This window comes from Populus trichocarpa, chromosome 1, assembly GCF_000002775.5.
Source record: "Populus trichocarpa isolate Nisqually-1 chromosome 1, P.trichocarpa_v4.1, whole genome shotgun sequence".
Lineage (NCBI taxonomy): Eukaryota > Viridiplantae > Streptophyta > Magnoliopsida > Malpighiales > Salicaceae > Populus > Populus trichocarpa.
Window position 1 is genome coordinate 13,018,696 of NC_037285.2, and position 27,474 is coordinate 13,046,169.

At 32.0% G+C, this 27,474-nt stretch overlaps 2 protein-coding genes and 1 pseudogene across 2 annotated transcripts; all 3 read left to right on the top strand.

Moving 5' to 3' along the window:
* Window positions 1-1,549: 1,549 nt before the first annotated feature.
* LOC18094594 (E3 ubiquitin-protein ligase HOS1) lies at window positions 1,550-9,073 on the top strand. Its single transcript, XM_024589242.2, has 10 exons — window positions 1,550-1,843; window positions 2,696-3,086; window positions 3,440-3,574; window positions 3,688-3,863; window positions 4,338-4,739; window positions 4,845-5,003; window positions 5,643-6,137; window positions 7,043-7,180; window positions 7,775-8,448; window positions 8,615-9,073. Exons 1-10 carry the CDS (start codon window positions 1,724-1,726, stop codon window positions 8,784-8,786), a joined length of 2,862 nt encoding a protein of 953 aa, XP_024445010.2. The 5' UTR covers window positions 1,550-1,723; the 3' UTR covers window positions 8,787-9,073.
* An 8,420-nt stretch (window positions 9,074-17,493) lies between these two features.
* LOC18094595 (transcription factor KUA1) lies at window positions 17,494-20,398 on the top strand. Its single transcript, XM_006368931.3, has 3 exons — window positions 17,494-17,960; window positions 19,175-19,383; window positions 19,619-20,398. The coding sequence occupies exons 1-3, from the start codon at window positions 17,663-17,665 to the stop codon at window positions 20,123-20,125; spliced, it is 1,014 nt and encodes a 337-aa protein (XP_006368993.1). The 5' UTR covers window positions 17,494-17,662; the 3' UTR covers window positions 20,126-20,398.
* A 1,005-nt stretch (window positions 20,399-21,403) lies between these two features.
* On the top strand, window positions 21,404-23,770 carry LOC18094596 (O-fucosyltransferase 30-like; annotated as a pseudogene).
* Window positions 23,771-27,474: the final 3,704 nt, after the last annotated feature.

Sequence of the window (27,474 nt, forward strand, 5' to 3'; positions counted from 1 at the left end):
TTGATTTATAAATCAAATATTAGATTCATTAATATAATATTGTATGAATTTTAAAGATAAATTAAACATTTATTAATAATAAATATGTATTTACACAAGTGTAATAATGTCACGTGTAACCAACTGATTCGATACAGAGCATATTAAACAAACAATGTCTTGGTCTTAGACAAAATGTAATACGAACCAAGTAAGGTCTAAATTTGACCTTAAAATATATGATAACTAGTTTTGTGAGATCATGACTAGTTTTGCCAAATTTCTTTTTGGCCTATTTAGTTTTTCAATTGAATATTTTGGTCCAAAACTTTATTTTATTTATTTTTCAATCCTCAGGTTTGAGAGAGAGAGAGAGAGATATGACAAATATCTAATGTTTAATGAAAAAATCAATCGTTCTTGATGTTAATGAGTTTCAATTAACGAGAGGAGTTTCATATAGATATTTTCTCTTTTTATTTTGACAAAAAAAAAAAGATCAGGCTTGGATTTTTTTTTTTCACAACTTAATTTTGTTTTTGGATCAATTAAAGTATATTTTGAGTTAATAAATTAGCCGTTTTGAAATTATAAAGGTGTTAATAAGTGAAAATATGTTGAAAATCCTTTTTTAGGCCAAAAAATTACCAACCTCGATTTCTCAACCACTTTCATTTTTTTTTTATTGTTGAATTCTGGATTCAAGATAATGAGTAATTTAACTAATTTTTTTTTAAAAGGGTGGCATTTTATTTGTCGTGTCAGCCAACCTAAAAAAATAAATAGGTTAGACATGCGGGGTTAGCTTTGCAAGGCTAGATATGTATCTGAGCCTTTCTTTTCATTAATTTATCCTCCATATAACCTTTAGATCAATGTAACTTCCTCGTGGACTTGCACAAGTAACCCAAACTTTATTGTCTCTCTTCACTACCATTTTCTCTCATATTATCATTAATGATATTGTTACATTATACTACTGCATTTTGTTTTTTAGTTTAACGTGGGTGTTCGGGCCAGCTTGCGCGCACCTCGACTAATCCCACAGGCCCTGAAGTTAACGACCATGTAAGCCTCCAGTGGCCATCATATGAGCAACCACAGGGCTCGAACCTGAGACCATAGAGAGAGCAAACCTCTTAGTCCTAAGCTTTTACTACTGGGCCACCACCTAGTATTTATTATGCCCTGTTGTTGCATGGATTTTTTTTCTTGATTTTATTGCCATATATCCAAAAAAATTTCTGGAGAGCTCCATGTTTATTTTTTCCTTGGAAAACAAAAACCGGCGCTTCATAGCTAGTTTCAACCACAGCAAAACAAACGCTATGTGAAACAAACAGCCCAGAGAATGTTTTCTCTTGGAAGGAGGATAGGTCCAAACAACTTGAGCGGCGTCGTATTCAAGGGGCGAATAACATGCAAGCTTGCCCATCAGGGTTTGGACTATTGGCCCAGTGTCATAGCTGGTGTAAAGCAACATTACCGTGGGTCTAACAGGCCCAGTTTTCCCACTGGACTCGACCCGGACCTCTCTTTTTTGGAAAAACGAACGCATCTTCCTTCCCTTCCAACACCAAAAATTATTTGCGAAAAATTTGAATTATTTTCTCAGATACTTAACTAGCTACCAATGGCACCGTTCTCTTGAAGCGCCCCTCCCCCATCTTCCCTTTTTGTTTTTGAGTCATTTACACTCTTCTAATTTGTGTCTCTTGAATCACGAATTCTTCTCCGAGAGAAAATGGAGCGAAACCAAATGAACGGTCGGGTTTCACCTTCCAGCTCCGCCGACTGCGGTGGAGGCACTGCAAGATCCACTGCTTTGCCTCGTCAACCTAACTACAGCAGCCGAGCTGTTCAAGTGCGTGAAACTCTTTCTCAATTACTTTATAAAACCCTGAAGCCCTTCCTAGCTAGTGTCCTCCTACTATTTTTTAGGGTTTTAGGATCATTATTGCTTCACAAACTCACTGTAACAGATAGAGTTAACCTAAGCTCTTTTTTTTTTTTTATGGTTTTGTTGTTTGAAGCGTCATTGAATTTAAGTAAGCTTTTTTATTCAAGTAGTAGTTGCTTGTGATTATGTATTTATCTGCTTATAGTTAGTCCAATGGACCTCATTCCACGTTAATTTTCAATTATACAGCGGATTAGGGTATTTTCATTTTTGTCGTAGAGTGTGGGATCGAGAAACTAGTGAACGGAAATTTAGGTTTTGAACCATCAATTTATTTATTTTAGATGTACCCATAATACGATGAGGAAGAAGTGAAATTTGTAGTACAACGAGGATTGTTAGTGGTTTGCTACTTCATACATTGTGTCTCTAGTTGTTTTTTTGCTTAACGGGCATGCTTCTTGAAACTGGATTTGATAGCAATTGTATGAGCTGCTGGCTGTTTGTTTTGACTAAGCTAGTAAGGTTAAGACCCGTTATTATTTCAAAAGGATGTTTTGCGGGGACCAATTTTGCTTGCACGAGTAATACTATGAATTGACCTAATTGGATTTTAGATCTAAATCATGGTGTATAGAATGTTTGGCGTTAAAGTTCTCTTCTTGTCCAATTGTCACCAGTCCATGCTTGGGGATTTAAGTATTTGTGGTTTGGTTTTTTGCACTTCAGAATAGGGATATGACACACCTCTTGCTGTATATTCATCAGTTGCTTGGTCAATGAGAAATTTTATTTTTGTGCTGATTCTTATCACAGGAAGCATTGGAACACTTGGCATCTATTGATTTAATTGAGTTGTGCAGCGAAGCGAAAGTCGAGCGTTGCCGGGCAACTAGAGATTTGAGAAGTTGTGGGCGCTATGTTCAGCATGTGTTGAACTCATGTGGCCATGCTTCCTTATGCTCTGAGTGTAGTCAACGGTGTGATCTTTGCCCAGTTTGTAGAATACCTATTCCAAAGACCGGAATTAGGCTCCATCCTCGCCTTTACTACGAGTGCATAGAGGCTGGCCTTATTTCCAAAAGATGTGATGAAAGATTTCAGGAGAAAGAAGAAGTGGACAATGAATTAACTGCTGATGTCCAACGGCTTTATTCTTTATTTGATGTTGCCTTGGAAAATAACCTGGTTTCTTTGATTTGTCACTGTATCCCTTTGCTGCATCTACCTTAGCCACATCTATGTTTATTCACTTTTAAAAAATTGGTGCATTTGATTCATTTCTAGTATTTTTAAATGAAATCTACCCTTAAAATTCTTGCAAAGGCAATTCCCTTAAATATTATTTCTTCACTTTTTTTCCTTTGTTTCTAAATGGAAGCATTTGAACTGTAAAAGTGATATTTGAAATGTGAACAGCCTAATACTTTTATTACTGTGTGACTGTCTAGGCATTCATGCTTTATAGAAGATCTATTTTCATTTCTGAAATAAAATTCAGAAAAAAGATAAAAGGCTCCATGCTTGAACTTATGAATATCCTTAACATAAATTTAACAGATGTTACAGATATTTGTATGGATGAAAGTGCTGTGTCTAGCGATCCTGTCATTGCTTTCTTGTTGGATGAAGTGGTTGTCAAGGATTGGTGCAAGCGGACATTTAAAAAAATCACAGCGGAACTTCAAGTAATATGTATCCTCAAAACTTTTCAAATTTGATATTCTAAGTGTTGTTATTACTTTGTGTAATTGCATTTATATTGTTTGGGTGATCAACAAAGTGTAATAGTCTTAACATTTTGTTAGATAATCTTGAAGCAGAAGAAATGAAAACTAGGTTGAGTTTACTTCTTAAACTTTCTGTGCATTTGGCTGGAATATCCAATGTCCTTGAAGTTTTGGAATCATCATTTAAGTATAGTCTTTCAGCACGACTTCATGACTTGCAGCTCCTTCAAGAGAGCATTTCAAAGGCGAAACAGGTTTGGTTGCTTAAAGGATTGAGTTGTTAACAGAATGCTACCTTCAAGTGTTTATAGGTTCTAAACTTAGAACTTTTTCTGTAGTTCTTGCTTTCCTATATGTTGTTTTTCCACTGTACATAATGTCACCTAGTTCCATCCTTTCATTTCCCCTTGTGAATATTTTGTGATATTCTCTTCAAGTATTTTTAGAATCCCATGATCTATTAGTTGATTTTTTGAAAAGCCCACCATGCAATAAACTGGAGCTTGGAGTTCAGAAATGTCCTGCACATTTAGAATTCTTATTGCCTGTATTTTTATCATTATCATCATTGTTGTAATAATAATACTGACTTGATGATTTCTATTGAACTGAGAACAGCTTTTTTTCTTCTTCCACAAGTGTTATAGAAACCATAACATGCCATTTCATGTCTTCTATTGCTGCATGTGATTCACAACCCATTTTATCTGTTGATTCTTGATTTTCAGCATATGGAGATTATAGCATGGTGTGCAAGACATCACTTTCTGGAGAATGTGAGGTCTCGTTATACCAATTTATCGTCATGGCGTTCTGTTGTCCATCAAAGGAAATCAGCTGCAATTAAGCGTTCATGGCCTGATGTAGCAAATCAATCTGCCGAGTCCAGCATGCTAGCTGGTTCTTTGTTCATTGAAGATGCTCTGGCCAATCTCAAGATAGAGCAGAATCATATGCAGGAGATGGGAGAAGAGTCAGAACTTGCACCATTGCAGAAGGATGGAGGGTTGTTTTGCAAGTCTAAGCTAGAGGGTTTGGAAGTATGTTATCCATTTGAAAATCTTCGAGCTGCTGTTGATGTACTCTTTTTACATGGGAGTTCAGATTTGGTGCTTGCAAAGCAAGCGATTGTATCCTTTATCTCTTTGATCCTTCTTAAATATGTTTCTGATAATTATATATTCTCATCTTGCGGAACGTAATGTCATCCTTTGTTTTCTTAACATAAAAAACAGTTTCTTTATTATCTTTTTGATCGACATTGGACGATGCCAGATGAAAGTTGGCAACACATTGTAGATGACTTTTCAGCTACATTTGGTATAACCAGGCATTCATTATTGGAATCACTTACCTTCTATCTTCTGGACGATAACAACGAAGAAGCTCTGCAAGTAATTGAATGTCTACTTATTCTGATACTGAATTATTGAATTAATCTAATCATCTGTTTTATTTCTAATCAAGACAATGGATATAGCATTAAAAAACTGCATCAGGCTACAATTCTTGTTAGGAGTTCTTGTTTTTTGTATATGAATTATGGAGTCTGACAGTTTAAGGATACAGAAATATAACATACAAGTGAAATCTTTTAATTTAAGTTCTCAAGTATATATATTTTTCACTTAATGTGTTGTTAATAATACAGCTTATTGAAGCTACAAGTATCTGAATGAGGCTCTATTTAATTCCTACATTATGCAAAGTTTTTATTTTGTATTCTTCTAAAGTAAAAGATTCAGAGATTTCATTGGTAACAGGTCTCTGTTACAAGAAAATTATACTCTGTGTTTGAAAATGTCCTATTGAGATCCATCAGTGCATTCTTTATGCTATTGCTTAAAATGCATAAAACTCTTCATATTCAATAACTTGTGGTGGCAGATATTCTGTATTGTTATACTTGTGTATTGTAGCTACATTTTGGGAATGACTGCAGCACTTTTTCTAATCCTCTCATGAAATGAAATATGTGCTTTCCAAGTTCCTTTTTAGATGCTGACAGCTGTTAATTGATTTATGTTCCTCAGGAAGCTTGCAACCTTCTTCCTGAGATTTCAGGCCCATCAACTCATCCTAAGATTGCTCAAGTGCTTTTGGAAAGGGAGAATCCTGAAACAGCATTGATGGTCTTAAGATGGTCTGGGCATGATGGATCTCAAATGGTTTCACTTAGTGATGCTGTTACTGCAATTCAGGTTAGGGTGGAGTGTGGACTGTTGACTGAAGCGTTTATGCATCAGAGAATGCTCTGCACCAAAGTCAGGGAAAATAAGTTCAAGGCTGGACCACCTCGAGATGCTTCCGATGATCTTAAAGGTGAATGCAGGACCTGGGAAAACTGGGTGGAGATATTGGTGACAGAAATTTGTTGTCTCTGTATCAAGAATAATCTGGTAGATCGAATGATAGGGTTGCCATGGAATTTGGATGAAGAGAAATATCTTCATAAGTGTCTCTTGGATTATGCTTTCCATGACCCTTCAACTACTATTGGAAGCCTTCTTGTTGTGTTTTATCTTCAGGTAACTTCTTCACTGATCTTAATCAACTTTGAGTCAGGTTTTGAAACAAGATTGGCTCTTTTGTTGATGAATTTGTCACTTAAAAAGGGAAAATAAAAGAAGATGATGAACTGAATGTTTGATATGTTTAGTTTTGTGACCAACTTGGTTAATTTTCAATGTTCCCTTAACTTTGCTTTTACTCTAGCTTAACAACAATGGATTTTTAGGTTGGAGACTGTTCTAGGATCAATGATATTTTTGTTTGGTCGAACTGTTGATGAGACATTTAACTGTATGTTACTGAGTTGTTATATTGCAATCATGTGTGCTATATAGTCCTAGTATTGGCACTGGCTCACCAAACTCCATATCAGGTACAATTCAAAAGTTATCATTTTCCTTTTCCTGTGTTCATGTTTAATCAAAATGTTCTCACGGTGAAATTTTGGTTATAAATTGAAAGCAAAGTTCCTCCTACAGCTCATCAACCAAGCGAAGTCACTTGCTGCAAATGATTTGACAAATTCATCTCAATATCCTTTTATTTTTGAAAATGATGGCTTTACATAAATAAAATTATTTGCAAAATGCCCCTACTATCTATTCCCAACTGTTAGCGTTTCTTGACCTCTGGTACTGAAATGAAAGCAGGAGTAAGGTTGAAAATTAAATGAATACTGATGGAAGACAATTATATCTCATTTAATGTTTGTTTTAAGATCTGGATTTTAAAACCTGGAATTCTAGTGGTTAGTGCTGCTAGAGCAATTCTCCACAGGGAATGCTATATCAAATAAATTGATGCTGTAACTTGTAATTTTGTGAATGATTTTGCTATAAAGTTCCACTTCTATTTATCCAATTTCTTATTACTTCTAGACTACTCGACAACCTGCTATCACATATATATTTCTCTGTTCCAGCGATACAGATATGCGGAGGCATACCATGTTCATTCTAAACTTGAGAGCATGGAGCAGGAGTTCATTTCACAAAATTCTATCAGTGGAGAAGCTTTATCCAGAATAAGATCAGCTAGTCATCGCAGAGAAGAACTTGTTGTAAGTGGTTAAAATCATGTAGAAATTATGTGTGCCTACTACATTTTTGCCAAAAAGAAGTATGCTTTTTGATCGGTGCAGGTTTATTCTGTTGAAAGGAGCGTTAAATATGAGGTTGTTATTGACTAATCTAATCTTCAAAACCAGAATAGCGGTCAATTAATTTTTCCAAAAGCACTCACTCCTCAGAAGCACAAAATTAAAGCAACTCTGTGGGAACTCTTTAGGGCTAAGTTTTAGGTGCTGCTGTGTTGGACCAGCTAGGAGTGCCTAACTGATACTAGGTTTCTTAGAGTGAAATCATTGTCTATTAATGCAAATTGTAATATAACTTCCCTGCATAACTATTGTTTGGGAAGAAATCATATTAAGGGGGCGTTTGGGAGTGAGTTTCAACCTGTATTTCGTCAAAATTTGAATTTGTTTTTTTTTTGCTTCAAAATAATTTTTTTTTAGTATTTTTGGATTGTTTTGATGTACTGTGATGTCAAAAATGAATTTTAAAAAATAAAATAAAAAAGTAATTTGAAAAGTAACTGCTACCAACCTCAAACACCCTTTAAAGTAATTGACCATGATACATTCATTAAACAGGTCCAATCCATTCAGTTGCTGCCAAAAGTTCAACAGGAACAAGTTAAGACTGGAAAATTGCCACCTGAGGTCCATAGGATGTCTAGAGAAGTTGAAATTCAAGAAAGGGCTGATCTTCCCATGGTACAAGAGCCTAAATCAAGCAGTTTATTGGTTTCATTGCCTGCGAATTCGCTGACAAATCATAACATTATGCTCAAACCATCAGCTCTTGAAACTCCACCAAGATTTGGTGCATCTATCAAGAATCCTCACATGGAACTGGGTAACCATGGCTCCTCATCAGTTCTCCATCAAAGGTTATCTAGCAGTCCAGAAAGAACTCAGAAGCGTCGAGTTAGTGTCAACAAAAATTTCAAATTTGACGGCATCTCAACTCCTATGATGCATCATGGTAGTCACATGAATACCACACCATTAAAAGAGACCAGCAGAACTTCATTAGAAGTGCTTCCAAACAGTAACCTGCTTCACAATTTATTCGACAAAATGTCACCAGAGAGGGAACAAAATGGGTTCGTTAAGCAATTACGAAATACTAGCCCTCCATATTCCCATAGGATTACAGCTAATCCAGTGGCTTTGTTTGGCAGCAATAATGGTTTACCTAATGATAGAAACGGTGGACCTAGAACTAAGAGCTCTAAAGATGATCCGATGGACATAGCTTGGAGGTAAACAATTTTTTTCCCCTTTGCCTCTTCTTACTCTCTTCTAATGCTTCCTTGTGAAATTATTCTAGTTCAAAAATACCCATTCTCATCCTTAAAAAGATTTATTTAATTGCAGTGCAGTGCTCTGTTCTCATTCTGTTGTATTTATGTTTCCCTTATATTTCAGTAGTAGAGAGGAGTTCATTGTTGATGAAAGGGAGGTGAATGATGGGCTGAGATGGAGAACTGATGAAACCAGTGATGAGGAAGAAGAGCATGTTCCAGAGAGAGTTGTTGGAGTTGGTTCTTATACAGCAACTGCAAGGAGAGTTAGAAAAAGTAGATTTTCCAGAAGATGAACATTGTTGTTCTTTCTTTTTGTAACGTACAGGTGCCCCCAACCTTAGATGGTGGCATCTCAGGATATGGGATAAGCAGGAAGTGCAAGAAGTAGCAGTGAAATGAAGCCATGAATTTTATTTTTTTATTTAGAGGGGCTGCACTGCTAAGATTTCCTGGTTTTGATGAGGTATATAAGCCTACAGTATACTGATTCATAGTTTTTGGACATGGAGTATGAGATTCATGCCATCTTCTTTGCTTCTTTCTGTTGTGTTGATCAAGTATGATTTTTTGGTGTTGGCCACATTTTTGTATCTTGAGAAGTAATTCAGGTTCTGCTTCATGTACTCAAAATGTCAAGGGAGATATCTCTGACAGTTACTCTTAGATTTTGAAGAACACTCAATTTTACAGGTGGCTTTTACAAACTAGAGTCTTTCAAGAAGGGAAGATTTGCTTCTTTTTTTCTTCACCTTTTGCAGAATGCAGTGTGATTTTTGCAAAGATTTCGCTGAATTCTGCCAAAAATAAAAGGAAGCAATTTCACCTTTTTCTTAGCTATAGTTCTCATACCATGATTGAATTCTGTGTGGTTTTTGCAAAACTATTAAATTAGATGGTTAAAATTCAAAATTGTTTAGTTATATTTATTTGATGCGTAAAGGCTCTCTGACTCTTGCGCTATAATGGATTCTGCTAAAAGTAAGCCTTTCTTACACAATGGTTGATGAAAAGCAGTTTCATAACAACGAGATTGTACAGTTTAGGCCTCAGGCATTAGCTAAACTTCTCAAGAGTAAAGGTCCTGAAGGGTCTTGGACTTTTACTTCGACCTAACAGAACCCAATACCACAGGTCATCACTCAATCATCACTGACTTCCATTTTACCATACTCCCAACTATTTCATGAATTCATTCATCATTTTGGCCCTGCAAGAAAAGGCGTTTGATCAAAGCGTGAGAGCAAGAGAGAGACGGCGACACTAGACCTCTCCTCACCCGATCGCATATCTGCAGCCAATTCAATCCGTCAGGTCTTCATTTCCTCTCCTTTCTCTACAACTCTTATTTTCTATTTTTGCCACGTTTCAACATAATATAAAAATAACAGACTTATTACATTATTTTACCTATAAAAAAAATAAACATACTTCAATTTGCTTTGATTTCTTCAAGCTAGCTTGACAGAAATACCTATACAAACATGCAAGGATGCCTGAACCCAAGCTAAATAGTGGAATGGACCGGAAACCTTCTAATAGTGGTAGGTGGAATAAGGACATATGCATCCAACTGAGATTCATGAAAAGGCTACTCACATACAACTTCGTAATGTTTGTTCCACCTTGGATGAACATTTCTATCATATTTCTAAAATCAACATCACAAATAATCGGTATAAAAAAATATTGATGTTCCCCAACAAGAAATCTCCTGGTTATATCTATTTTAACGTCATTATAATTCAACTCAAGTCTTCCGCGTATAACTCTTTTAGTATCTTTAAATGACATGCCTCTAGTATCATTTAAGAATATTTTGGGGGATGATTTTGGTGTTTTAATGAAGGATTAGACAATGTTTTGGGTGATTTAGAGGTTGTTTTCTCATGGTTTTTTTTTTCCAGGTTCTAGGGTTTTATTCTATTAGGAGCGGCAACCATGAAGAAAAAAAGTTGTGTTTATATATATATATCATAACTACGATTCAGAATCGTGGTTTTCTTATGAAATCGCGATTCAAAATATTTTTTTTATTTAAACTGTTTTTATGGATAACGGTTCTTTAACAACCACGATTCAGAATAATGATTATGTAAAAACTGTCATTTCCCTAAAACTTTTTGAAACTGTGTCATTTTCTCTTAACTATTTTGAAATTGTGTTAGTTTTAAAAAAATTGATTTTTTTTGCTTCAAATTAATTTATTTTATATTTTTGAATTGTTTTGATGTGTTGATATCAAAAGTAAATTTTATATATATAAAAAAAACAACCGCAACTCTTACAAACACCCTCTTCTTACTATATACTGGCCACTTAATTTAATATTCCTTTAATTTGAGGCATTCCTTCCTTCCTTTCCTTCCTTGAAAACATTAATATTTCAACCCTAATTGTTTTTATGTTTCAAAAATATTTTTGAAAAATTTAATTTTTTATATTTTTTTAAATTAATATTTTTTAATATTTTTATATTATTTTGATGCATTGATATAAAAAATATTATTTTAATATATTTTATATTTTCAAATAAAAAATACTTTAAAAAATAATATCATCATAAAACATTATTTTATACCCGGGAAAGAGTGCATTCTAAAAAGTGATACCCCCTTTTTTGAGATATGCAATATTTGTGCCCCTGTAGTCTAAGAGTTTTATGTATTCTTGCGATTCATAAATCATGACTAAGCTCGGATTTATAAAGGAAATTTATGGTGAAACAGGGGAGAGAGGACAGATTTTTTTGACATGATATGAAATATAAAATATAAACTCGGATCGTAAACTCAAATTGTAAAATTATAAAATCGCAAGAAATATATTTTAACTAATTATATATTGACAATTTCAGTCAAGTAGTAAATAATAATATAACACAATTAAAATAAAAGTGAAATAAACAATACAAATGTCCAAACACCTCAAAATACATAATTCAAATAAAAATTCATACATGGTTTAAATAACTTAAAAATACGAAAAGAAAAAAAATAAGATTGAACAACTATGTTTTATTGATAGAGTTTCAGAACATTTTCTAGATGATAGGTCTTGAAACACACTGCAAACAACTAGTGAGATGATACAACATTCTAAGATATATCACCAACTTAAAAAAAAATAAACAGAGAGTCACCCAACCATTAATAAAAAAAGATTTATAAAGGATTTATTAATTAATGGCTGAAGAACCATTACATGATAAAATAAAGAGTAGAGGGAATAATAGGATGTTTCAATACAAAAATTACAGGGACCAGATTGGGTAAATCTTACTAATAAAATAAAAGAGTTTCTGACGAGGCAAGGTTAGGAGTGAAATTTGCCTCAGTTCCTTTATGAAAATCATATTAATGTATAATGAAATTGAAAAAAATAAAATTTTAAAAAATAAATTACAAAAAATGCCACATTACCAGAGCCACCGACAAATGAAAAATTCACGAAAAACGTCACATTTTTACCGTAAACTCACCGGCAAATGGTTTCCCGCTAGTGCTTGTACATCCAATACACAACGAGGCTTGTCGTTGCCATTTTGCATAACTCGTTTTGTTTTTTTATATTGAATTCCGCAAAAGAATTAATACTTTCAAAATTAATGAACCAAATAGTATAGTTGCCTCCAAATTATTCTTGTCATTTTTTTTTTTGTTATCAATGCAACATACTCTATTAAATTTTATGGGTTTAAATTTCGAGATCAATATTCATGATAATTTATTAAAAAATTTAATATATTAAACCAATGTGATAATTCTTAAAACTATTTGAGAAAAAGCTTAATCTTAAATTGAAAAAAAGTGACCCAAGAATATCTTTATTATTGAAAAAGAAATATTTGTAAAAAACTTCTTCAAAATGGTCTCTTATTTGATTTATATCTCATGAAACAGAAAAGCATGTCATTTAACCTTTGGGCTAAACCTCCAAGAATCGAATTTTTTTTTTATGTCTAATGAAAATTTGAAATAACTTTTCGTATACGGTTGAGTTCTGATGGAACTCTACGGTTAAATATAGAGGTTCAGGATCCTACGTACCAAAAATAAAATAATTTAAAGTAAATAATAAATTTAAAAATATTCAAATTTTATCAAGTTTTTTTAAAACACATAAAGATCACAATTGACGAGAGGATTCCCTGCAACTTTTTTATTGGGGTATTTAAAATTGTGGTGTTGGATATTTTTAAAATAGTTTATTTTTTATATTAGTTTGAAAAACACTAAAAAAATATAAATTAAATGATTTTTAAACTTAAAAATACTTTTAAAAAATATCTAAAAACCAAAAATTATGTCAAACACCCCATATATTCACACTGATATGGATGTATATGAACAAGAAGAGTTTGTATCAATATGTATATTAAGTTTATTCTTATTTTTAAAATAATCCTACTTAACATATTATCATTCATCATACAATTATTATGGATTGAATCTGTGATTTTTACAAATATTTAATTGTATTTTTAAAATTTTATTTGACACGATTTAATTTTTTTAAATCCAAATTAACACTTAAATGCATATTTGTTTTTGGAGGGATGGTTGAATTAAAAGATAAAAGGCTGGAGTGAAAAAACATATGAAATAGATGATTGATTTTAAAATTTATCTTAAATGTTTATTTTTATCCCTCTTTTATTTTTTGGCTCTTGTATTAATCATCACTTTAATTTTTAAAAACTTAATTTTATTTCAGTTTGATTTAGATGTTTTTATTTTTATTTTCTGAGATCATAGATTAGTTTAATAATATTATATTAGAAGAATCTTCTGAATTTGTTTTGGGATTTAAGTGAAATAATGTTAAGTGTGCATGCTGAGTGAAACTTGAAAGAGAATTTATTCTACAAATACACCTGGGGGGATGTTCTGTTCCAAGTGGGGCTTCTGTACCAGAAAAGGGTATTTTGCTTGTGTTTGCGTCTGGCAGGAAATTACTACAACAGTGTCAGAGTAACAAGAATAGTTCCAGGGAATTAAATGCAATCCGACAAAACCCTAAGCTTGCTTGTAGACAACCGCATCTTTTATTTCGAGAGGGACAGATATTCTCTGCGTGTTTGTTTTGCATTTCAAAAACACTTTTAATAAAATTTAAATTTTTTTTATTTTTTATTAACTTCAAATTAATATATTTTTAGTGTTTTCAAATCATTTTAATGTGCTGATATCAAAAATAATTTTTAAAAAATAAAAAAACATCATTGATATGTATTTTGACACGAAAAGTTATTTGAAAAGTAACCGCAACCACACTGCCAAACAAAATCTATCATCTGGGTGTGCTGCGATTAACTTCCATCACGCAGCAGTTGTTTTGCTGGTAGGAATTTTATTCATTTGGAATGTTCTAGCAGCACAGCAAGTCCATGATGGAGATTAGATCCCACAAAACCGAAGCAAGAGTCTTTGGTTTTGGTCTTGGTTTGTGATTAAGAAAATGTTTTATGTTTGGTCGTACCATTCTTGCTCTGCTGTATTTCGAGAAAAAAAAGAAAATCTAATCCGTATGGTTGCAGTAGTTGCAATAAAAAAACATGAAAAACACACTGTGGTGTGGATATCCTTCGGTTTTAATTTGGGTGGAGACCCACAGGTCAAAAGAAGCCGGCGGCCGCGGATTAGGGAGGGACGGAGGGACGGAGGTGATGGAGAGGCATTACAATACTCTATTATATTAAGATCCTAATCTTAGATATTATATATGCGATTCCACGCTAGAATATGCCGTACCCAAACCCACTTTCATTACCACGTCCACGTGGGATACTGAGATCACTTTAGGATCTTACGATCGATCCTTCTCCGAACACGTGTACATCCAGATCCTCCCCTCGTGTTTGCGGTGCAGATTACAGCGGGCTTGCATTAAAGTCCATGTATATCACCCTCTCTGCTAGAGAAATGGAAAACATTATGCCATTATGGTGATTAATTTTTTTAAAAAATATTCAAACTCTTTTCCTTTTCTTTTTTTAAAAATTCTACCTTCCAAATATTTTCTTTCAGTTTTATTTTTTTATTAATTTTAAATTGATCTTTTAATTTTTTTATAAATATTTAGTTGACGCTTAATTTTCATAAGAATTTATTTATATTATCTTATAATTAAATAAAAATTTATTTGAAAAATAAAATTTTTAAATCTAGTTTAGTCTATGATTTAGATACTGAATTTTACGAGTTAAACCACAAAATCTAGATCAATCCAATATATTATTATCTTAATATTTAAATAAAAATAGTTTAGTTGGTGCTTAATATTCATAATCCCAATATTTAATCACGTGTTTGGTGCTCAATATTCAGCTCAATATAATAACAATAATAATTAGATTTTGTTTTTTTAATGGAATTTGTATTTCTTATTTTATTTATTTACTAACATGGCATCTCATTAATGACATTAATTTTAAATATTATCTTAGATGTCGGTATATATATATATCATTACTTAATGAGCATAAGCATATTAATATTTGACCAACACATTTATTTATTCAGACACTTTATTGTACGGAATTTAAAAATTGAACAAACAAAAAGATTAGATATTCAGCTATGAAATCATATAAGATCATGCGTTCAAAACCACAATTATCCCTTTTAAAAATATAACTATAATTCAAGATTTCTTTTTATTTACTTAATCACTTTTATTTAACCATTTACGCATGGGACTTTGAATAATATTCTAAGTTTTATACCAAAAAGGCACTGCGCAGATTAACACGGTCCACGGCGTGTTCTTTCACGTCTACCTTGACATAATTTTGAGATTAGCCTTTTGCCTTTTTGGTGTCGCAATAATAGTCGTAGCATGTACTTATCAACTAATTTTTTTTAAAATATTTTTAATTTATAAATATATATATTTTTAAAAATTTATTTTTAATATTAACACATCAAAATAATTTAAAAATATATTTTTTTAAAATAACTTAATTTTTCAACGATAACTAACACAGGTTTGTAGTTTATTAGGCAACGATAATTCTTTGGAAGCTCCCATATATATATATATATATATATATATATATATATATATATATATATATATATATATATTGACGGAAATTACTAGAGGGAAAACTGGAAAAGGAAATCGATGAACACGGTCTTCCTTCTTTGAAAAAAAAAAAAAACTCTACGAAAAAGCCAGCTAGTGAGAAGAAAAATGAGAGCTGATGTCTTTTTGAATATATTTTATGAAGGCATAATAGGTAGATTTTAATACATTAGCTTTGATTCAAGGTTGACTCCTGGATATTGGGTGTGGATTGCTTACATGGTCCACCTGTTTTAAAAAACATTTATTATTTTTTAATGTTTTTAATGTGTTAATATTACAAATAAATTTTTAAAAATAAATATTATTTTAATATATTTCTAAATAAAAAATACTTTTAAAAAATAATATTATCACACTAATAAATACTATCATCCTAGCATTTAGAGAAAACTTTTAGCGGACTGACACTCTCACCATGGCATATATTCTAGGAGTATTCTTTTTTTTCTCTTTTAATATTTTTTTATAAAAAAATTAAACATAGTTTTCTCTTTTTTATTCATGCATCGAAGGTAATCTTGATCAGCACAAATCACGGAATAGGATTGTCATCGTTCATATTAGCTTGACCTACATTGGATATATCGAATGAAAAGTTGTATTTAAAGTTTTTAAATATGGATTAACGTGTTCATTAATTACAATATTAACAATTAAGTCAGTATACCTCCTATCTTATCTAGTAAGTGGTTTAATAATAAAAATTTAAAATTAAAAGATTTATTTTTTTATGTGAATTTAAATTCGAGTCATATGATTGTTAATATGATGGTCATTGAAGGTTTACATGGTCGTTAACTTCAGGGCCCGTAAAATTAGTTGAGGTACGTACAGACACCCATATTAATAATAATAATAAAAAAAGTCAGGGTGCTCACTGATGGTTATTTTGGTTGATTTGTTAACATGTTTAACATGTTGATTATCATATCAATAAAAAATTATTTGAAATTGATAAATATAATATAGATATAACGTATTCCAACACAATAGAACCTATTGTCATGTTCGTCGCTCTTATTTTTCTTCCTTTTAAACTGAATTCTTTTGTTTTTTCTTCTAATAAAATAACAAATTTAGAAAAATAAAACCATTGAAAAACGTCAAAATAAATACAATAAGCATTATTTTAACCCAAGCCATCGAAAACAAAATTTCTTAACACGGGCAGTGTATAAGGTAAAAAAGGTAAATGCTCTCAATTTATACACAAACAATTACAACCTTGAAAAATATAACTCAACCGGTGATATCATTAGTTTATTTTTTTAAAAATCACTAATTTAAATCTCATAAATTTATTTAATAAAATATATTTTAATTATTTACGTGAGTCATTAATTGTCCATTACTATTATTGATTACTACTTAATAACACGCAATTAAATTCGGAATTTGCTATTCCTTTTTTTTTTTCTTTTTTGCCGTTTGTAGTTTACATCCCTTTTCTTCGATCGAGAACCTGCTGGAATATATGGTTAACTTGTACAATGACTCAGATTTTCATTTAATAAAAAACTATAAGAATATGTAAGATATATTTGTTAATTATATTTTATAAAATTAAAATTATCCTCATTTAATAAAAAACACAAATAAAAAATAAAAATTGCTCAAAATCCAAAAAAATAATAAAAACATATTTTTAAAAATCTCATTTATAATTATACTAAATAGTAAATATCTCCATTCAACTTTAGCTAAGCCTTCTTTGACCACCACTCACAAATCCTCCCTTACAAGTTACAAGAAAGAAAGAAACAACTACTACACTGAAAAGACCATGGTCAAAGTAAACTAATAAGTCCCAGTTATTGACCAGATCAACGGCCAATAACATAAAATCAAAAACATCCTGCGAAGCAGGGAATAACTTTGTGCTCCTATATCTAATAATAGTGAGACCTAAACTATGGATATTAAGGATATTGTCTCTCTCCCTCTCTTTTACCCCCGCTCTCTCTCTACAGTCTGGAAAGACAAAAAAAAAAAAAACACTCTTTTCTATTCGGGTCATGCTATTCGAATCCTATTAGATCCGGATAAAACCAATTTCTAATAACCTGAACCAGATTCATAGATGACGAGGCGGTGCTCGCATTGCAGTCACAACGGGCACAACTCCCGGACCTGCCCCAACAGAGTGGTCAAGTTGTTTGGGGTCCGATTGACTGACGGGTCGATCAGGAAAAGTGCCAGTATGGGGAATTTAAGTCTTTATACAGGTTCTTCTAATATGGGTGGACCCCATGCTTCCGGGTCCAACAATCCCGGATCCCCTAGTGATACTCCTGATCACGGCGCCGCCGCCGCCGCCGACGGTTATGCTTCTGAGGATTTCGTTCCTGGGTCTTCTTCAAGTCGTGAGAGAAAGAAAGGTTATATTTTAATTTTTTGAAGTAGTTGTTTGGCTAATTAATTGTTTCTTTTTTTTTCATGATTTGATTTTGTGATCATTAGTTTAGAACCTGGTTATGATTTATGAGATTGTTTTTCTAATTTTAAATGTTTAAAATTGTGTTCTTTTATGCTTACATTTGAATTTCGTTTCATAATTACTGCTGGTTTTTAACTGGTGGTACGTAGTGAAGAATTAGAGTAGCTCCTTAGCACTAGCAAGTGATCTGTACAAAATGAGATGGAAAAAAAAACAGAATACCATCCTTTATTTATTTTGTTGAGATAAACATGTGCAACAAGGGTTTTTTTTTTAATTATTATTTTATATAGACACGCAGGCTTTATGTATAAAAAGAGAATTTAGTTCATTGAAGTTTCCGAAAAATAAAGTCTTATTCTGTTTAAGAGATTTTAGGGTTTTGTTTTGTTTACTGGAAACAAATTAGAGGTTGAGATGTTGAATCTTTTTAGTTTAGTGTTATGCTTGTTATTATTGTCTGTAGTCATTTGTCTGGTTGCTGGGATAGCCGAGGACAAGGAAAGAAAATAATGCTTGGAATATGATGCTTCTTTTTTACTATGTTTTTCAGAAAGTGATGGGCTTCGCTTAAATAAGCAACTAGTTTTCTTGGGCACATTCTAGTGTTGCTTTATTTGTTCTCTGTGTCCCATTCCCCATGTATGTGGAAGAAACCTTACTGGAGTGGGATCTTTCACTGAGATTACTATAAACCTTCGAGGCCTTCTCGTAAAGAACATAAAAGTATGAGAACTTCTAAAGTTTTTTGCTATTTTGTTTTTAGCTAGGCTCGCATGGAGTGATTAGTTATTTAAAGTCGCAATAGTTGACTGATTGTTTTGTTTCTTGTAAGAATGTCTGCCTCTTTTAAGAAAAAAAACATTAATCTTTAGAAAATAAAGCCCTGCCATTCAAAATGCTGAAATAAAAATAAACCCTGAACTTCCCCTGGTAGTATGGGAGTCCCATAACCCCCCATACACTGGTAGTACGGATGAATATTTCCATACAGGAAATGCTTTGATTAACAGCGTGCTTTTCAAACTATAAATGATGTTTGTTGTGCCAAATAATCGTGCAGGTTTCTGAGGAAAGTATGGTGTCAGATTTATATGTTTCTTGTATTGGCATGTGCACTTTTTAATCCTGAATGACTAATAATAAGCGGTGCAGGTGTTCCATGGACTGAAGAGGAACATAGGATGTTTCTACTTGGTCTGCAGAAGCTTGGTAAAGGTGACTGGCGAGGAATTGCTCGTAATTATGTTATATCGAGGTCTCCTACTCAGGTGGCTAGTCATGCTCAGAAATATTTCATCAGGCAAAGCAATGTGTCAAGGAGGAAGAGACGCTCCAGCCTGTTTGATATAGTTGCTGATGAAGTGAGCACCATGTTTTCTTCATTGTATATCTGAGTAATGAATCACATTTTAGTGCAGTTTCATACTCCATGCCACATTCAAATTATTTCTTTACACTTAATCACGATTAATCTCGACGTGTCTCCTATTTCCATGTGATCATTTTTTTTATGCATTCAAGTTTACAACTTTTTTTTTATTCTTCCTCTCAAAGTTGTCTGATGTATGTTTTTCCTTTTCCATAATGTATTTGCAGCAGCTAGACACTCCAATGGTATCACAGGACTTCTTGTCTACCAACCATCCAAGGGTTGATACACAAACTGATAATCCACTGCCTGCTCCTCCTCCATTGGATGAAGAATGCGAGTCAATGGATTCTACCAACTCCAACGAGGGAGAACCCCTCCCTCCAAAGCCAGATAGCTCACAGCCTGCTTATCCAGTAGTATACCCAGCTTATCTCTCACCGTTCTTCCCATGTTCTTTTCCATTTTGGTCGGGATGCAGTGCGGAACCCTCAAAGACAGAGACACACGAGGTTCTGAAGCCAACGGCAGTGCATTCAAAAAGCCCAATCAATGTAGATGAGCTGGTTGGCATGTCAAAGCTGAGTATAGGAGAATCTATTGGCGATGATGGCTCCTCTTCTCTTTCCTTAAAATTACTTGAAGGGCCATCCAGACAATCTGCTTTCCATGCTAATCCAGCCTCTAACAGTTCAGGCATCAACAGAAGCAGCAGCCCGATCCACGCAGTTTAAAGGTAGCTTTGCTGAGATTGAAAATGTAGGTTATCTAAGTGCTGATGAGCTTCACAGCTTACTGTCTATACGAGACTAATAATGTGGAGGCTGGTTTGGGTTCCAGTATAAATTCGTTCGTGGGAGTATTGTAATAAGTATTAGCATTATTTTAAGTATTAGGATCAACTTGTTCAAGCTAGTTTTTTTGTAGGCTGTAGCATCTTGTCTAAAGTTATTTGAATCTTTAACACACTCTGCCCATTTTTATTATGTTTGCTGCACCTTCCTCAATTTTTTCACTGCTGCTTGAAGATGACAGACTGCAAAATCTATGCAACATCAAAATAGAAGTCCAGAATGTGCCTCCATCTACATGCATGACAGAATGCAGTTCTTGAATTTTTAATCCTTCTAAATAAATAAATTCTGTTGCTCACTGTAGTTTTCATTATAAAAAAAAACGAAGCAATAAAAAAAAAAAAACTAATCGGCCCAATGGGCCAACTACCATACCTTCCACGGTTTCTCTTCCAACGTTAAAAACAAGCTAGAAACAAACATCCTCCAGCAAAAGAAAGAAAGGCAAGAAAAGAAAAAACAAAACAAAATCATCACTGTGTATTTTGTATTGCGGTTTGACTGTGATTTAAAAAAAATTATTTTATAAAAAATACTTTTAGTTGAGGCTGGTTTGAAAAAATATATGTTTGGTTAAAACTGTGGTTGAAATTGAGGTTGAGCAAAAAATAATTTAATGTGTTTGGTTAATAATGCTTTTGAAATTGAGATTATAAAATAATTTTAAAAAATATATATTAATATTGATGGTTTTTAATTTAAATATTGTAGATTTAACTACTGTTATTACATCATGAAATAAATAATATTGATATCAAATATTTTTTATTGTTTCATTAAACTATGTGCAATTTCATCACGTACGAAATCTATCCAACATGGATTACATTTTTCATGGTTTTTTAAGCGCGCAACAATATCAGGTAAAATATCATCAAGAACAAAATTGAGATTGCGATCAAATTCTGCAAATGCTACATCATCAAGCGATCCCCGTCTAATTTATGTAGTGTTATTGAATAATGTTTAACACTAGTTTTTTGAATAAAACACAATTAAAAATAAAAAATATTTTTTTATTATTATTTTACTGGGTCGGACCCGGTTCAATGCATTTTTAGCTTTGAACTGGACCCGGTCCAGCCGGCACGTGAACAATGGAGGCATGCTCCACTGTTCACTGAACAGTGTAGCCATGATCCACGTGAACAGTGGAGCATGGCTACACTGTTCAGTGATTTCTCCGCGTGCAAGAAGCAACAAAATACAGCTTCTGGTAAACTTGCGGCACAACCTTAATAAATGGTGGTTCTTACTAAAAAAAATTATGATTTTTGCTTAACCAAACAAGAAAAATTGTGGCTGCGGGTGAACCTCACCCGCAATCACAATACCAAAAAACCACTAGTATTCTCTCTCTCTCTCATCCCCTCACTATTTTCCTATTAATTCCCTTTTTTTTTTTTTAAGGTAACCCCAAATTCACTTCTCTCCAAAACTCTTAAAAAAATAATTATGCTAAATCAAGGAGATAAATTCGTCTTGTATTTGATGATTTTTCTCGGTTGGTGAGAAAACTGTAGTAGGAAAAAGGACATTGGATTTATTGGATGTGTGAGGATTGGAATGTCTAGTTCAGCTACTACTGTTAAAACTGTGATAGATTTCAGTAGAATCCCAAATTGAGATTTCTGAGACTTGCAATCATATCTTATGAAGATAATTCCCAATGGAAAACCAGCTAAGGTTGAGTAATAGCCTTATTTTTTCATCTCAATTGTTGAGAAACGTAAGCTTGCTTGATATTTTTGAAATCATTTTCATGCTGTTTCTTGAGTGCCAGGGCATTGGAGAATACCTAACGAGCTTTAATGTCTCTCTGCTTTTTAACATCAATTAATAAAGGATACCAAATTGCTTAAATTTTTTTAATATGCCTTGCCTTTGGTTGTTCTGGAGAATAGGTGTATCATATTTCTTCTATTGAATACTCACTCTTTATTTAGCATGTCTATTTGAGCTATAGACTTCAGGGGTTTTGCATCACTATGGTGCAATGTGAATATGGATTTCACCTGTATAAATGATTTGAATGATAAATCTTCTTTGTTTGATAGCCTCAAACTGTGTGAATCTATACTGTCCGGGATTGATGGTAATATTAATAAATGTTTATATGCTTAAGATGAAGATTGCAGAACCACCGTTTGGATTTACAAGAATGGTGATGAGGACAGAGTGTTAGATTCATTCCAGCCTGATGAACAACTAAAGAACAAAAAGAAAATTTCATATGTTAGGAGACTCCAGGATGTATACAAGGCCCTTGGACCTGGTTCTGAAGCTGAATCAGCCACTGTCTTCACATTTGGAAGCCTTTTCACTGCTCCTTACAAAGGTTCAGAGCTACATAATGATATCCACAAAGAACGAAGCGATCAAAGGATACAATCTTTGATTGGAAACAGTGAATTTCTTCCCTTTGTTCCTGAAATCCCAAGTGCAGGAAAGAACTTTACTTTAGAGATCATAAAGGCTCCTTTTCTTTGTGCCAGCTCAGGTTGTTGGACGGACAGTTTAAGAACCACTGGAAGGCCACATTTCTGAGCTTAAAGAAAAAGTTACAAGTTTTAAAGCAGAGTGGATCTCAACTTGTACATATTTTTGAAATGACTGATCTTCCTCGAGGTAATTGAACTGGAAGTTTCTTGGGGGACCTGGCTAGTGACTCGGACCATTTTAAGCTGACTTTCTGAGAGAAGAAGATGGATTGGTCAAGAAAACAGCCATGAATCTTGCAGTTGCTGGGCATGGCCTGCGGTTTGGATCTGTTCAGAGGAGTCTTAATGGGGAGAGGAAGATGAAGATGGATTGTCCACATCAGATATTACCTGACACACTTCTGTACATAGAGGAAAGTGTTTGCAATTGTGCTTCCTTTGGTTTTGTTGGTACTGCTGGGTCAACTATTGCCGAGAGTATAGAGTTGATGAGGAAATCTGCTGCATGTTTCAAGTCATAGTCTGACTGCAACATGAAAGTTGGTCCTGGTCGTTACATTGATGTAAGCCTAGGACGAGTTTGTTTTGATCCCGGTGTCGCAAGCTTGATGAGTCTGAGATTCCACTTCGTGTACTCTTAGCAAAACAAGTGTTGGTGCCAATCTTGTGCAGCCTTCTTCTATCCTGTGATTCTCAACGATCCAGAGTGCATGCAGGAATAGAAACCTTTTTCTATGGAGATTCAACATCCTATTTGGGAAGGGTTTTTCTGCATCCCGTTTCAATTATGCTGGTTTGATTGCTTTCAGAAAAGAGAGTCATTCAAAAAGGAAAGGGGGTGCTTGAAAATTTTGACAGGTAGTTTTACTGCGTTGAGAGCTGACATGCTTCTTTTGGTAAAAGTTTTGGACTATGAAGTCATCCTTTGTCGTTGTAACTTAAGAGAGCAAGTTGGATTAGTTGGGTGTACAATTTCAATATTACCCAGCACAGTACGCTGTTCTCTAAGATGGTTGAAAATGGTCGAGCAAACAGTCCTGACCAGTTTAGATGAAGAAGATCCTCGTATTTTGAACTGATAAAAAACCGATTTGTTTATAAAAAAAATAGCATGTTTTTTTTTTATATTAAAAAAATAGCAAAATAATAGTTTAAAAAAGAAAGGGTGAAATAACATAGCTTGTATTTATTATTGGGAAATGTAAAATTCAAGCTTGTTGTTATTAAAAAAAATAAATTAAATGAGGTGGTATAAATTTCAATGAAGAGGGTGGGGAGAAAAAAAACCTATGCCCTGTTTGTTTGCTGGAAAGTAGTTTTTTTTTTGAAAGTGAATTTCGAGAAAATGAATTATTTTTTGATGTTTGGTAGTGTAATGAAAAATAAATTGAAAAACATTTTCTAGTGTTTGGTTATGTCATGGAAAATGAGCTGAAAAATAACTTATTAATGTTTTATTTTTTTCAAGTTTATTAAAATAATGAGAAACAAATCTTATAAATTAAAAAGTTGAATGAGAATGAAATTGAAAAAAAATATAATTTCATAAATTATCTCAAATAAAATAAATAATAATCAAAATAATAGAGATCAAATCTAACAAATAAAAAAATTAAAACATGAAGAAATTAAAATAATAATAATTACCATTTCATAAATTATTTCAAATAAAATACGTAACAATCAAAAGAATGAGAATCAAATTTGATAGATAAAAAATTTTAATTAAAAAATGATAAGGAAAAAATAAATAATAATTATAAAAATGGGAACCAAAGTTAATATAAAAATTAAATTCTAAATGATGAAATTGAAAAAAAAATTCAAAAAAAAAATATAGCAATCAAAAGTTTGAGGACCAAATTTGATATAATCAGCAAATAATATAACATTTCTAAATTTTTCACAACTTTCGGAAAGTGTTTTCCACTCAAAATAAAAGGAAAACACTTCCCTGAAAACAAAACCAAATTTTTTTTTGACTGGAAAGTGTTTTCCGTTGACCAACTTTTCTAATTACAAACAAACACAGGAAAGTTTGGAAAGTGGTTTCCAAAAAGCCACTTTCCATCAAACAAACACTGATGATATCGGTGGTGTTGTAACTAAAGCTTCGATCTGTTTTTAAAGTTTTTTTTTTTTCTCACCTCTCTCTTCACAAATTACAATGAGGAGATAAAAAAATAAAATAAAAAAAGACATTAAATATGCATTAAAGCTTTAATTATGACATCACCAATACTATCAAAAAAATTTTGAAAAGATAAATTTAACGATACACAGAAAGCAAGTGAGTCATACTTGTCGTTGAAGGCAAGTGAGCCACCAAACATTTTTGGGTGGCAAGTGGAGCACACTCGATTACCATTGACGATATTTTTAATGTTATTAAAAATTTTCTAATTATGTTGGTGGTATTATAATCATAGTTTTGATATCTCGTCAATATTTTTTTTTTCTCTTTCTTTTTCATTGTAATTTGTGATACATCATTTGAAATGAAGTATTTCTAAATAGTACCAAGCTGGAATTTCATATTTTTTAATCACATGTACAATTTTTTAAAAAATCGTACTAATAAGAAAAATAGCCTCGCTTCCATATTGTTCACGTGATTGGATAGCTCTCAATATATCTTGCGTGTTTTTTTTTTTTTTCTGGTGAAATAGCACTATTAAAAAAGAAGATCAGGAAAGCCATCAATAAAAGGTGAAAAGAATGGGGGAAATGACACCCCGGGATGGATCTTCTTTTGTTTCTAACCACAACAAAAAAGCAGCTCAGCAATTACAAAAACGTGCATAAAAATCCTATACCTCGGTGCTCTGAGAAAGTGATCTTACACTCCTTTTCGTTGTGCTAGGTCCCACATTCCATTCATAGCGTTATGTAATCGGTGGATTTTTTTTCTAGCTTTATGTGTTTTAAAATATCTTTGAAAAAAAAATTATTTTATTTTTCTAGATTATTATGCTATATTAATATTAAAAATAATTTTTTAAAAAATAAAAAAATATTATTTTTATATATTTTTAAACCAAAAATATTTTAAAAAGTATTTATGTTTCCCTGAAGTCCCTGCTTTAATGATTAAGAAGCATTCGAGTAAATTAGAAAAGAGAAAATGGCAAGTCACTTAACAGGAGAAAAAAACATCACGAAAAACGTCTTTTATAATGGATTCACTACTTAAAAATGGTAATACATGACAATTTTGTTTAGAGGTAAATTAAAAACTTTAACAAATAAATATTTTTTTTTCTAGAAAGGTCACTCAAAAAAAAAGGGAAAAAATCTTGAAATTAAAATATTTTTGTAAGAATTAAAAAATAATTCAAGAATATACATACACTGCTGAATCTAAATCCTAATAATCTAGGTGTTCAAATATATTTTTAATTTTTTTTCTTGTTATTTTTTCTTCAATATTTACATTATTCTTCCTATAAGCTCTTTTTTACAGGGGTGTCTAGGATAATTATAAAATTTATTTTTTAAAATATTTTTTATTTTTTAAAATTTATTTTTAACATCAAAATACAAAAACAATTCAAAATAGAAAAAATAATTTAGCTTTCAGCAATTACAAAAACGTGCATAAAAATCCTATACGACCTCGGTGCTCTGAGAAAGTGATCTTACACTCCTTTTCGTTGTGCTAGGTCCCACATTCCATTCATAACGTTATGTAATTCGTGTATTTTTTTTTCTAGCTTGATGTATTTTAAAAATATCTTTGAAAAATAATATTTTTTATTTTATTATTTTAAATAATTTTTTTAAATTATTATGATATATTGATGTTAAAAATAAATTTTAAAAAATAAAATAAATATTATTTTTATATATTTTTAAATAAAAACATTTTAAAAAACAATTGTATATATATTTTACTCCACACATGGGACTATTTATGTTTCCCTGAAGTCCCTGTTTTAATGATTAAGAAGCATTTGAGTAAATTAGAAAAGAGAAATGGCAAGTAACTCAAAGGTAAAAAAAAAATAATCACGAAAAACGTCTTTTATCATGGATTCACTATAATACATGACAATTTTGTTTAGAGGTAAATTAAAAACTTTAACAAATAAATATATTTTTTTCTAGAAAGGTCACTCAAAAGAAAAGGAAAAAATCTTGAAATTAAAATATTTTTTTTGTAAGAATTAAAAAATAATTCAATAATATACATGCACGATCTAAATCCTAATAATCTAACCGTTTAGATATATTTTTAATTTTTTTTCTTGTTATTTTTTTTTAATATTTATCATTATTTTTCTTATAAACTCTTTTATTTTAGGGGTGTCTTAGATAGTTATATAATTTTTTTTTTAAATTTTTTTTATTTTTTAAAATTTATTTTTGACATCAATCCACCAAAACAATTCAAAATAAAAAAAATTAACTTACAACAAATTTTTTTTTCAAAATTTAATAAAACGATGTTAGCACTGCTACACCAAACCTACACTTCATTTTATTTTCAATATTTTGATTATAAGTAAAAGTATACTTTTTGTAAAAAGATGATGCGTAGATTGAGAGACGAAAAGAGCCTCTGTTATTCAGATATTTTAAAAACAAAGAGGGTAAAGCTTTCCTCTTGATTCCTTTTTCTGTGCCATCATGTCACCATGTCAATGGTTAGTTAAAAAACCACTCGATTATTATAATCGATCTGAGCCGTTAAAAAAAAATGATTGCGAGTGGTCATCTAATGGCAGCATCACCAAATAAATTTTATAGTTATCAGAAAATAATTAGTAATATTTATTTCATGAGTTT

What these genes read in the sequence shown, in the direction of transcription:
- LOC18094594 (XM_024589242.2), top strand. Translation starts at nt 1,724, where the DNA reads ATGGAGCGAAACCAAATGAACGGTCGGGTTTCACCTTCCAGCTCCGCC. An exon ending in ACAGCAGCCGAGCTGTTCAA is followed by an intron (nt 1,844 to 2,695) that starts GTGCGTGAAACT and finishes TTCTTATCACAG; the next exon opens with GAAGCATTGGAACACTTGGC. An exon ending in TTGTTGTGTTTTATCTTCAG is followed by an intron (nt 6,138 to 7,042) that starts GTAACTTCTTCA and finishes TCTCTGTTCCAG; the next exon opens with CGATACAGATATGCGGAGGC.
- LOC18094595 (XM_006368931.3), top strand. Translation starts at nt 17,663, where the DNA reads ATGACGAGGCGGTGCTCGCATTGCAGTCACAACGGGCACAACTCCCGG. An exon ending in AAGTCGTGAGAGAAAGAAAG is followed by an intron (nt 17,961 to 19,174) that starts GTTATATTTTAA and finishes TAAGCGGTGCAG; the next exon opens with GTGTTCCATGGACTGAAGAG. An exon ending in TTGATATAGTTGCTGATGAA is followed by an intron (nt 19,384 to 19,618) that starts GTGAGCACCATG and finishes ATGTATTTGCAG; the next exon opens with CAGCTAGACACTCCAATGGT.